The sequence below is a fragment of the Tupaia chinensis genome, unplaced genomic scaffold (assembly GCF_000334495.1).
Source record: "Tupaia chinensis unplaced genomic scaffold, TupChi_1.0 Scaffold000057_1, whole genome shotgun sequence".
Taxonomy (NCBI): domain Eukaryota; kingdom Metazoa; phylum Chordata; class Mammalia; order Scandentia; family Tupaiidae; genus Tupaia; species Tupaia belangeri.
The window spans coordinates 4,441,639-4,453,651 of record NW_006159515.1 but is presented as its reverse complement, the minus strand read 5'-3'; the positions used below and the strand labels follow the sequence as shown (position 1 = coordinate 4,453,651).

Sequence of the window (12,013 nt, the reverse complement as noted above, 5' to 3'; positions counted from 1 at the left end):
TGCCCCAGCGACCACGCTCAGGCCCGGCAGCCACGCACAGGCCCGGCGGCCACACGTCAGCCCCAAGCGTGCGAATGTGCGCGGGACCCAACGTCACCTCCCGTTTGCCCACCAGGCCAGAGAAAGGAAGGACAGCGACCTCAGCTGGTCTGCGCCGCTGGCCCCCGTCGGAGTCAAGCGCCGGACACACCCAGCTCTGGAGAGGTAGCGGGGGCCAGGCGGCCCGGGCCGCGGCACGCCTGACTGCTGCACGCCCGGCCGCAGCTCGCAGAGCCGAGCCCCGGCTGTGCAGGCGCAGTGGCACGCGGAGCCCAATACATAGAATTCTTTTGAAATGGGGGGACGTTAAATGACAATATCACTTGCAACCATTTCTCAGACCTGTGGCTTAGCTAGAGCCTAGATAATACAGGGTACTAATGTTTAGTGCCTAGTAAGTATTACTTCACAAGGACGAAAAAGAGAACACGAATAGACATTGAGAACATTGAATTAATTAACTCTGAAATCATTAAATTTCTATTATTCAAAACAATTGTGGGAAATATATTTGTAGTTAAAAATGTATATTTTTTTCTTTTTTTTTGAGAGGTTTTTGCTATAGGGCACGTGCACTTGCCAGAAAGACAGAGAGAGACAGAGAGACAGAAAGCGAGACATCAGCCCCCAGGGGGGATGGCTATGCAGCAATCCCTTCTCCATTCTCCTCTCGGGATCTTGGGCATGCACACACAGACGCCCAGTATGAGTTTAAGCTGCTGGGTCCGGGACGTGAACTGCAGTCCACTACATGGGAGTCCAGTGACATAGCCATTATGCTAACTGCTGTTCCCAAAAATGTATTTTTTTTACTGGCTTCTTGACTTAGTTTTTCTGGACTTTATAATGCTGATCATATTTGAAAGACCTTTATGATGAGACAAGCCTTGTTCAGAGGTATGGAGTCTTCTTGTGGATTTTAGGTGATGCGGAAAACCAGGGTCAGAAAAGACAGACACTGTAATTTCTCATGAGACCAGGTCTTGTTTGTCTTTGGTGCCCCCAAACCTAGCACCAAATGCGTAGTATTTATAACTTCTAGCTCATTTAGGTGTGTGTGTAAGAGACTATGTTTTTTAACAAAATCATGGTATTGTCATCTTATAATATAAGGGCATGTTAAGTTGGTATTGGAATAATTATTAATTTAGTTTTTAAATTTTTATGACTCTTTAGTACAAGTCGAGTGCCCCTTATCCAAAATTCTTGGGATGAGAAGTATTTTGGATTGCAGATTTTTTTCAGATTTTGTAATATTTAAATATACAAATTGAAATACATGGGGGCTGGCATCCAAGTCTAAACATGAAATTCATTTATGTTTCATATAAACATTTATACAAATAGCCTGATGGTAATTTTTTGCTATAATTTAGTAATTTTGTGCGTGAGACCCTCTGTGGGTGTACTTGTACAGGAGAATCTAGGTGCACAAGGACAAGACCTATCACAGCTGACAGATAGATGCTGTGTGTTGTCACCTGCCTGCGCTCTGACGACTAATCACACAACATCAGGCATGGAATTTTCCACTTGTAGCATGATGTCAGTGCTCACAAATTTCAGAATTTTGAGAATTTCAGATTTTCAGATTAGAATGCTCAACCTTTAATAGACATCTTCATAAGATAATTATAGTTTTTTAAGTATGTCATAAATAACTTCTATACCAGCTAATACACTTGAACAATATTTCTTCTGATTGGCATCAAAGGAACATTCTATATACTTTATAAGTAGAATAATGTGTAGAGGCTCATTCTTTAACATATTTTTGGTCTCATTGCCTATGAAGAAAAATAAAACTTAAATAATATTGTAGGCTATTACACTGACTCAGTAAATCATTTTATGTGTCTGAAGTTTGAGGCATGACACAGTTTATTTTATTGCGATTTAAAAAAACTGTCTTGAATAGTAACTAAATAGTGAAAAAAATGGATGTGGTTTAAGGGAGATTGATTTGTGAAGGACTGTCAGAATTAAGCATCTATAATTTATAGAATAGATGATACAAAATTATCCAGAATGGCTGCCGTTGTCTTTGACATATCTTCCTTTTTAAGATTTATTTATTTTTTTATTTATGATAGTCTGTGAATACAAAAGAGTAAGCGAGAGAGAACGAGAAACAGAGGAAGAAGTACATTCTACAGGGTTATGTCAGATTGCGATCGCCTCTCCTCGGCCCTCCAGGTATTCTGGATCTTGGGCACCAGCCTGTCCCTGGCATGCTCTCAGGCCAGCCTAAGACTCTGAACCTGTGGTCATGGGCTGTGCGGTTTCCAGCAGTGCAGTCCAGTCTGCTACTCACTGTGCCACCTGTAGGCCATATCTGTGTTTTAGAAACCTTTTTAATTTGAAAGCTTTTTTTTTCCAAGCATTAAACCTTTCAAGTATTTTTAATTACATTTTTTGGCAGTTTACTCCACACTTAATCTCAAAGGAAAATTAGTTTATTGAGCAAGAATAATGCAAAATTACTAACTCTTTCTCTTTCTTTTCTACTTTAGAGTGCCTTTTATCAAACCAGATGTGCCTAACTGGGAGCTTTCAATAAAACTGCATGATGAAGTCCACCCTGTAGTAGCATCAAACAGCGGGTCAACGTTCTCTGTGAGTTCTGTTTCTTTATTTTCTTGGGAATCTTGGAGTCCCTATGAATATTTACAACATTTTTAACCTGCTCAATGTCTCTCATCTTTTGAATTTATCTGTTGAATTTATAGCATAGTATATTTCTCATCCTTGAGCTGAGTCTAAATGGAACTTTTCGTTCTTGTATGATAGTTAAGAAATACATTCCTAGAGTTAGCCATATTTTAAACCCACTTTCTTCTGCTATTTCATTCATTTTTAGTGTGTTATTTAAAATAATACTTTTGCCTTTGTTTTAGAGAAGAGCATAGTTAATTATAATTCCAAATACGTGCTAACTATGGCAGGTAACTCTTCTTTCAAAACAAGTAATCTGAAGCCTCATATAATATTATCCTCAGATTTCGTGTCCTGAGACATTCTTGAAGCTAGGTACATTACAGTGACATTCTTTTTGCTTTGAACAATCTAAACTCCATGGCAGTCTTGTGTTAGTTTTGATTGTGGTCTGTAGTGAACAGCGTTACGATAGGTTGTCAGCGTTTATGCTACAGTGTGGACAATGTGTTCAAAGTTTGTGACAGAGTTGCTGGTAAAGTACCATGAAGAGTTGCTGTTGTAATTTCTGCCCTTTTGTATTTTCAGCCTGAACTCAGCCTGCTACTTAGTTAATATAGCAAATATTATGCTTATCTATTGAGTCATTGGAAAAGTCATGATGCATTTTTGCATAGAAGAACAGAAAAATACGTCATAAGTTTTCTGATGACCTGATATATTTCCTTTTTTATGGCTAAGTTGTATCGAAATATTTTGTTTTAAAGAAACATGGGTTTTTATCAGAAGATTAAAAGAAGATATGAAAGTCAGTATAATACAAGTTCATTTAAATAAGACCTGGTGAGGCTTTAGGCATGTGGCAGCTTCTTGATCTCAGTGAGAAAATACTGCAAGTTTAATGATTCATGAGAATTCATTTGTTCAATAAAAACTTATTGTCCATTTATGATGTGCTGGCTAAGTCCTGGTCTATTGCCCTGGAGAAGCTGATATTCTTTACAGTAGTGAGGCTTACAAATTAATGAAATTAGTTCATGAATTAAGGGTAGTCTTCTTGGTTTTGATTACATTTTGTGGTTCATATTTATATGCTAGAATTACTAAGCCTGTGGTTACTGCATAATACTTCACTCAGTTCTCTTAAAATGATTGCTAAGATGTCATATTTTTTGTAATAAACTTTGGTGATTTTTTACATACCTCCTATTTGATCATTTTTAAAAAAGTAACTTTGTAAGTGAACACTTAATCATGCACCTGTTGGATAGCAACTTATATGAATGGTAAAGAACATTAATATCACAGTGTAGCATTTTCCTAGGGGAAGGATAACTTTACAAAAATATAGACTTAGTGGAATTTTCAGTTCTGTATTGATTCATCACTGAAGGCTTGCTGCAATCTGATATTCTAATACAATGTTTTTCTAATGTCTTACAATGTCTTGCTTTAATAAGAAAACTGCCACGATGACTTTTTAGAACTGTTATTTCTTTTTAAAAAGTTATTCATTTATTTCTGCAAAGAAAGCAAGAGAGACAGAGAGAAAAGGACAGAGAGAGAGAGAGAGAGAGACAGACAGACAAAGACAACCCAAACTGGGTTCTCATGTTGTGAGGAACAAAACAGTCTTGAAATTGAAGAATAACATTGAAGACCTGATACATCTTTTTTTTTTTTTTTTTAAGAGGTTTTTCTATAGGGCATTGCGCTCACCAGGCAGAGAGAGACAGAGAGACAGAAAGTGAGAAATCACATCCCCCAGGGGGGGATGGCCACACCACAATCCCTTCTCCTCCATTCTCCTCTCGGGATCTTGGGCACGCACGCACACACGCCCGGCGTTAGTTTAAGCCACCAGGTCCGGGACTCGAACAGTGGTCGACTACATGGAAGTCCAGCAACATAGCCATTACGCTAACTGCTGGTCCCCCAAGACCTGATACATCTTGATTGCAAAGTGTGTTGCAAAACTATAGTTATCAAAACAGTGTGAAACTACATAGAGAAAGATATAAAGAGTAATAAACTAGAACATAGAGCCCAGACTATTCCTTTGTGTACATGGTCAAATTCTTTTTTATATGAATGCTAAAATCATTCAATGAGGAAATGGTAGTCTTTTCAGTGTACTAACATATGGGGAAAACTGGGTGTCCATATGCAAAAGAATGAATTTGATCCCTTTATTTCATATACAAAACTAGCTGAAAATGAATCAAAGACCTAAATGTAAGAGCTAAAGTTATAAAACTGTTAGAAGAAAATACAGAGGAAAAGCTTTATGTCATTGCATTTGACTATACTTTCTTGAACATGACACCAAAATCACAGACAAAAAAGAAAAATTGAATAGGATCAGATTAAAATTTAACATTTCTGTGCATCAGAAGACACAGCTGAGTGAAAAGGCAACCCACAGGGAACCAGCAGTTAGCGTAATGGCTATGTTGCTGGACTCCCACGTAGTCGACCGCGGTTTGTGTCCCGGACCCGGTGGCTTAAAACTCATGCCGGGCGCGTGTGCGTGCGTGCCCAAGATCCCAAGAGGAGAATGGAGGAGAAGGGATTGCGGTGTGACCATCCCCCCTGGGGGGTGATTTCTCGCTTCCTGTCTCTATGTCTCTCTCTGTCTGTCTGGCGAGCGCACGTGCCCTACAGTGAAAAATCTCTCCAAAAAAAAAAGGCAACCCACAGAGTAGGAGAAAATACTTGCAAATCATTTATCCGATAAGGGGTTAATGTCCAGAATTCCAACAACTTAACTGAAAAACAAAACCATTCAAAAATAGGCAAAGGACTTCAATGGACACTTCTCTAAAGAAAATATGCAAATGGCCAATGAGCACATGAAAAGATACTCAACATTACTAATCATTAGGCACATGCAAATAAACCCCACAGTGAGATATCAGCTCCTGCCCTTTAGAATGACTGTTACCAAGAAAACAAAATAGATATTGCCAAGGGTATAGGAAAATTAGAACCCTTTTAATGAGAAGATAAATGGTGCAACCACTGTGGATAACTACGTTTTAGGGGTTTTTCATAAACTTATAGAGACCAGCTGATGACATGATGGTGTCTGGATATCACATGACTGGCTATGTGGTTCAAGTCCTAGACTTGACAGCTTGAAAAATATGCCGGGCATTTGTGTGTGCCCCAAATCCTGAGACGAGAAGGGAGGAGAAGGAATTATAGTATGGCCATGCCCATATAGGGTGCTTTCTACTTTCCTCTCTCTGGCAGGTGCACATACCATATAGCAAGTAATAACAAAAACAAACTTAAAAGTAAAATTACCATACGATCTGGCAATTCCACTTCTGGATATACATGCATACATATGTATATGTACGTATATCCAAAAGGATTGAAAGCAGGGCCTCAAAGAGATGTTTGCAAACCCACATTTATAGCAGTGTTGTACATTATAGTAAAAAAATAGAAACAACCCAGGTGTTCAGATGAATGGATAAGCAAACTGTGGAATATGTGGAGGTAAAAGGAAGGACATCTGATACATAGATAAACATGGATGAAGATTTTGAGGACATTATGCTAAGTGAAATAAGTCATTCAAAAACGACAAATACTGTGTGATTTCACATATATTAGGTCCCTGGAGGAGTTAAATTTTGTAGACAGAAAATAGAATGGTGGTGCCAGGGACTGGACGAAGGAGGAATGTAGAATTATTGTTTAAAGGATACAGAGTTTCAGTTTTGTAAGGTGAGAGAATTCTGGGGATAGATGGTTACAGTATCACAAAAATATGAATGTATTTACTACCATTCATCTGTATACTTGAAAATGATTAAGAAAGTAAATTTTACATTGTGTATATGCTATCACAAATTTTGAAAATACACAGGAATTCAAATTAGTATTTATTATGAAAGATTATCAGTGAGCAGGATGGAGCCTGTAGGTAGTGTGAAGGTTAAGGTGCTGAATTCCACATGGCCAACTGTGCATCACAAATCCCAGACCTGGTGGCTTAAAATCGTGCCAGGCACATGCGCATGGCTGCCCAGAATCCCAAGAGAATGGAGGAGAAGGGATTGTGCCGTGGTCATCTCCCTGGGGGTGGGGGGGATTTCTCACTTTCTCCCTCTCTCCCTGTCTCTCTCTGACAAGTACATGTCTCTATAGCAAAACTTAAAAAAAACAAAAACAAAAACACAAAGGCTATAAATTCCAGGAAATGAAGAAAGCATCATAGAAGTATAGTTTCAGTCAAGTAGTAGTAGAAATAATAAAGTACTTTATGTGTGAGTTGCAGAATTAACAGGTATAAAATGTGCTGAATACAAATGGGAAATCAGCTTATCACGATGCTAAACCCAGAAGTATAAAACACAAACAGATTTTGATTCATACTTACTTTCACAATTGTCTTTCGGATTCCCAAGATGTTTGAGAAAACATTGTCTCATTTCTCTGTTGCATGTTGTAACACAGAACTGATCAAAATATTTCATGATAAATTAAAAGATTAATGTATTTATTATCTTAAAGATGATGAACTTAATTTGTATTGAATGCATTCACTTCAAAGAAAAATGAGAGTATTCCTGATGTGTGAGGAAATTAGTTTAGAAATGCCTTCCCAAAGGTGAAAAAGTGAGCACTATACGTGTGCTTTGAATGTGTGCTGGATGCTTCATGCTAGCCACTAATAAACTAGAAAGCAATTACATATGAGCCTAGATATTGAATTAGGTATTCCTTATTACAGTGAACCATTGATAGAAATTATTGTATATACTTTGTAATGTAAACTACTAATGAATAATCAGAGTTCCTAGACTATTGAATTTTGGTGTACCAATGTAATCTTTCTGCTAATAGTTAAAAAGAAAATATAAATTTTCAAAAATAATAGTGTGTGGTGAATGAAAATAATTATTTTTCAGTTTTGAAAAAATTTAAGTCCATTTTCCTAAATGAGATTCTTTCTTGTTTTTGGCTTCCTGTAGCAAAATCTAAAAGTAACTTTCTGATAGCATAAAACTTTGCTGCAGTTTAAATTAGAATCTAAATCCCCACTTAATATATACTGTGTCCGCGCTCTATGACTGAAACTGATTGACTAAAGGATATAGAAACACAGTAAGTGGATGTAAATACCAGATATAGTGTGTGTGAAAGAGGAGGGTCTGAGGAAGGACATTTAGAAGAAAAATAGGGAGGCAAAGCATTGATAGGACAAAGAAATGTGGTATTATTGGTTGAAGATAATTTATAGTTTTATCAGCTGTACTAGGAAGAAATGTTGACCTGTTGAAATATCCATTTTGTAAGCCAAATAATGTGATTGAATGTGTAAAAGAAAATGAAATTAAAAATAAATAAATAAATAAATAAATAAATAAATAAATAAAATTAATGTAAAAATAAAAAAAAATAACAAGAGTGAAAAAAAAAAAAAAAAAGAAAAAATCCTTGGGCTGGCCCTATTGCCTGGTACTTGAGGAAGCCAGATCCCACATGGCTGACTACAGTTTGAATACTGACTCTGGTGGCTTGAAAACCATGCCAAGTGTGTGTGCATGCATGACACAAATCTTAACATGATGGAAAAGTGGAGACGGGATTGACCTTGCTCACTGGTGGGTGCTTTCTTTCTCTCTCTCTCTGATTAGCACATCTACCCTTCTGGTAATGAAAACAGAAAGCAGAATTCGTTCATTCTCTCAATTTTCAGTAAATTCTATATTAATAAAATCTGGCTTAAAATTTGCTTGCAGAGGGGCAAGCAGGTGGCATTGTAGTTAGGGTGCTGGACTCCCATGTGGCTTGCCACAGTTCAGGTCCTGGACCTGATGGCATGCTTCCTGACTTTCTCTTTCTCTCTCTCATGAGCACACATGCACTGTAGCAAATTTAAAACTAAATAAAAATAATAAATAAAATTAAATAAATAATTCTTTAAAAAGTTAAATGGCAAAGATCCACTTCAGGAATGACAATATGTTAAACTGTGTATCTACTCCCCAGAAAACTAAGAGTTGGTAAAAATTATAAAAATCTAATTTGTAGGTGACATGTTACTATATATAGAAAATCCTAAGAATTTGACTAAGAAACTACTAAAAGTAATAGATAAGTAAGGGTGTAATATACAAAACACCTATATAAAGATCATCTGTATTTTTATTCACTTGCAATGAACAATATGAAAGTAAAAAAATATATATTAAAAAGAACTTCAAAAGAATAAAATATTGAGACCAGGAATGGCATAATGGTTATGGTGCTAGACTCCCAATCACAATTTGAATCCAAGACCTGGTAGTTTAAAATTCATGCTGAGTGGATGTGTGTGCATGCCCAAAATCCCGAGAGGAGAATGGAAGAGAAGGGACCCCTGGGGGGTGAATTCTTGCTTACTATTTCTCTGTCACTGTCTTTCCAGAGAGTGTATGCTCACTATAGCAAAAAAAAAAATTCTCTTAAAAAATAGAATAAAATATGTAGGAGTAAATTTTTTTACAAAGATCACATGACTTACCATTGTGAAAAGTACAAACCACTGAAAAAAGAAAGAAAATCTGAATTCATGGTAAGCTTCTTAGATTCAAAAATTAAAGGTATGATACTGAGATAGCCCTACTTTCAATTTTGAAAGTTAGTCTACAGAGTCAACAAAGTTTCTACAACATTCCAGGCTGTACTTTCATCAGAAATTGACAAGTTGATCCTAAAAATTCATATAGAAAACTATGGGACCCAGAATAGACAAAAAAACAAAGTGAAAGAAAACAAATTTGGATAACTCACATTTCCACATTTCAGTACTTACTACAAAACTGTGCCAGACAGTACTGTAGCAGTAATGCAGTGTTCTGTGAAGCTAAACCACATGAGAAGGTGCTGGGAGTCCAGCGACATAACCATTACACCACCTTCTGGGCCCCTGTCTGTCTTTCTTATTCATGGAAGAAAGACAGAAATAAGCTTTAAAAAAGAAAACTGTCTTGTAATCAAGACAGTGTTGTACTTGAATATAGATAGATATATAGATCAATGGAATAGAATTGAGAAGCCAGAAATAAACGCAGATAGGTATGGTGATTTTTTTTGTTTTTACAAAGTTGCCAAATTCCCCCCATCCCAAAGAGTCTTTTCAACAAATGTACTAGAATAACAGTATCCATAGGTAAAAGAATGAGGTTTGGAGACCAGTAGATGGCATAGTAGTTATATTACTGGACTTTCATGTGGCCGTGCATGGTTCAAGTCCCAGACCCAGTTGCTTGAAAGTAACACCAGGCATGTGTGTGTGCAGCATGCCCAAGATCGGAGAGGAGAATGGAGTAGGGATTATGGCATGGATATCCTCCGTGGGGGTGATTTTTTACTTTCTCTCCCACTGTTTCTGCCTTTGTCTCTCTGGTGAGCACACATGCACTAAGGCAAAAACCTCTCCAAAACAAAAAGAGTGAGGTTGGACCCCTAATTCATATTGAGTTTAATATACAAAAAAGTAATCCAAAAGACCAAATGCTCTTACTAAATATAAGAGCAAAAACATCTTTGTAACTCTGCCTGTGACAGTGATGTCTTAGCTCTGGTAACAAAAGCATAAGCTGTAGAGCCAGCTGTGGTGGCACGAGGGCTAGGTTGCTACCATATGGGGCTAGGGCAACACAGGAGGCTCTGGTTCAGTTCCTAGACCAACTTAAACAGTTTAGGTATGGTGATGCACATCTTGAATCCTAGTTAGCTGGGGGAATCAGGCAGGAAGATCATGACATGGAGAAATGCTGTCAAAAATACCTCTGTCTCATTAAAAACAAACAAACGAGGGGACCAGCAGTTAGCGTAATGGCTATGTTGCTGGATTCCCATGTAGTTGAGCACGGTTCAAGTCCTGGACTTGGTGGCTTAAACTCATGCCAGGCATGTGTGCACGTGTGCCCAAGATCCTGAGAGGAGAAAGGAGGAGAAGGGATTGAGGTGTGGCCATCCTCCCCGGGGGGCGATTTCTCATTTTCTGTCTCTGTCTTTCTGGCAAGCGCATGCGCCCTATAGCAAAAACCTCTCCTAAAAACAAACTAACAAAAACCTCACAAGAAACAAAAGAAAAAAGAGATAAATTGATCTTTACCAAAATTAGACTGTTGGCTTCCAAGGATACTAACAAGAAATTGAAGGCTAACTACAGAATGGGGAAAAAATGTATTTGCAAATAATTTGTCCAATAAAGCACTTATATTTAAAATGCATAAAGAAAAAGAAAGAGGCCCAGTTGTGGCAGCACATGCTGGTTGATACTTGGTGGGCTGAGACCATATGGGAGACCTGGATTTTATTTCTGGTCCATCCTAAATGCCAAGAGTGAGGGCATGTGCCGTCATGGCTGGACTATATGGTGGATATATCTGATGTATTGGTCACGGCTCTGGAAAGATGCAGAATAAATGACAAGATAAACTAGAAAATATACACACATATATAAATATACATTATATAAATATACATATAAATATATACATAAATAAATAAAGAATTCATATATGCACACATATGTGTATATACACACATATATACACACATATATGTGTATATACACACATATACACACATATACACACATATACACACATATATGTGTGTGTGTGTGTGTATATATATATATAAAGAATTTATTGTAGGGATTGTCTCATGATCACAGACTAGGCTGTCTCTAGGCTGAGAAAATAACTCGAAGACTCTGAAGCAGGGAACCTGGTATAGTTCCAGCCTCAGGCCTGACCCTCAGGAAGCCATAGGCCTGAGCACCCTGGAGTAGCTACTTGTATAACTCCAAAGGTTAAAAAACTTGGCAGTCTGTATGGCTGGAGATTCGCAGGTTCAGGAGCCAGCATGTATAAACATAGCCAAGTAGGAGAGCAAGGGTGTAGCAGGTGAAATGTGTAGAAGTGGAACATACAGCATGCTTTGGAAGGAGGGGGAAGAGAGAGGAAGGAGGAGAAGGAAGAGAACCCCACTTTGTCTGCCTGTTCCTCCCGTGCTGCAGATTGGATAGTGCCTACCTACACTGTAGGTGGGCCTGCCTTTCTTAGCCCATGCCGTCATAAACTTGTCTGTCAGCTCTCTAACAGACACACTTAGAAACAATATTTCATAAACCTTCCAAGCATCCTTTAGTACATTAAGTTGATACCCAAAAGTAACCATCACACATTCCAAATATTAAATAATAATTTTCCAAATGATAGTTATTAAGCTATTGGGTGTCAGGAAAGTCATGATGCATTTTTGTATAGAAAAACACAGAAAAATACATCATGACTTTCCTGCT

The 12,013-nt window shown here is 37.7% G+C and overlaps 1 protein-coding gene across 1 annotated transcript in view; it reads left to right on the top strand.

The window, feature by feature from the left end:
- Positions 1–12,013, top strand: part of PCCA (propionyl-CoA carboxylase subunit alpha) — a 398,674-nt gene that overhangs the window by 233,300 nt on the left and 153,361 nt on the right. Inside the window, exon 20 of the mRNA XM_006141526.3 lies at positions 2,553–2,655. Within this exon, the coding sequence (XP_006141588.1) occupies positions 2,553–2,655 (103 nt within the window). The remainder of the gene's footprint in view (positions 1–2,552; positions 2,656–12,013) is intronic.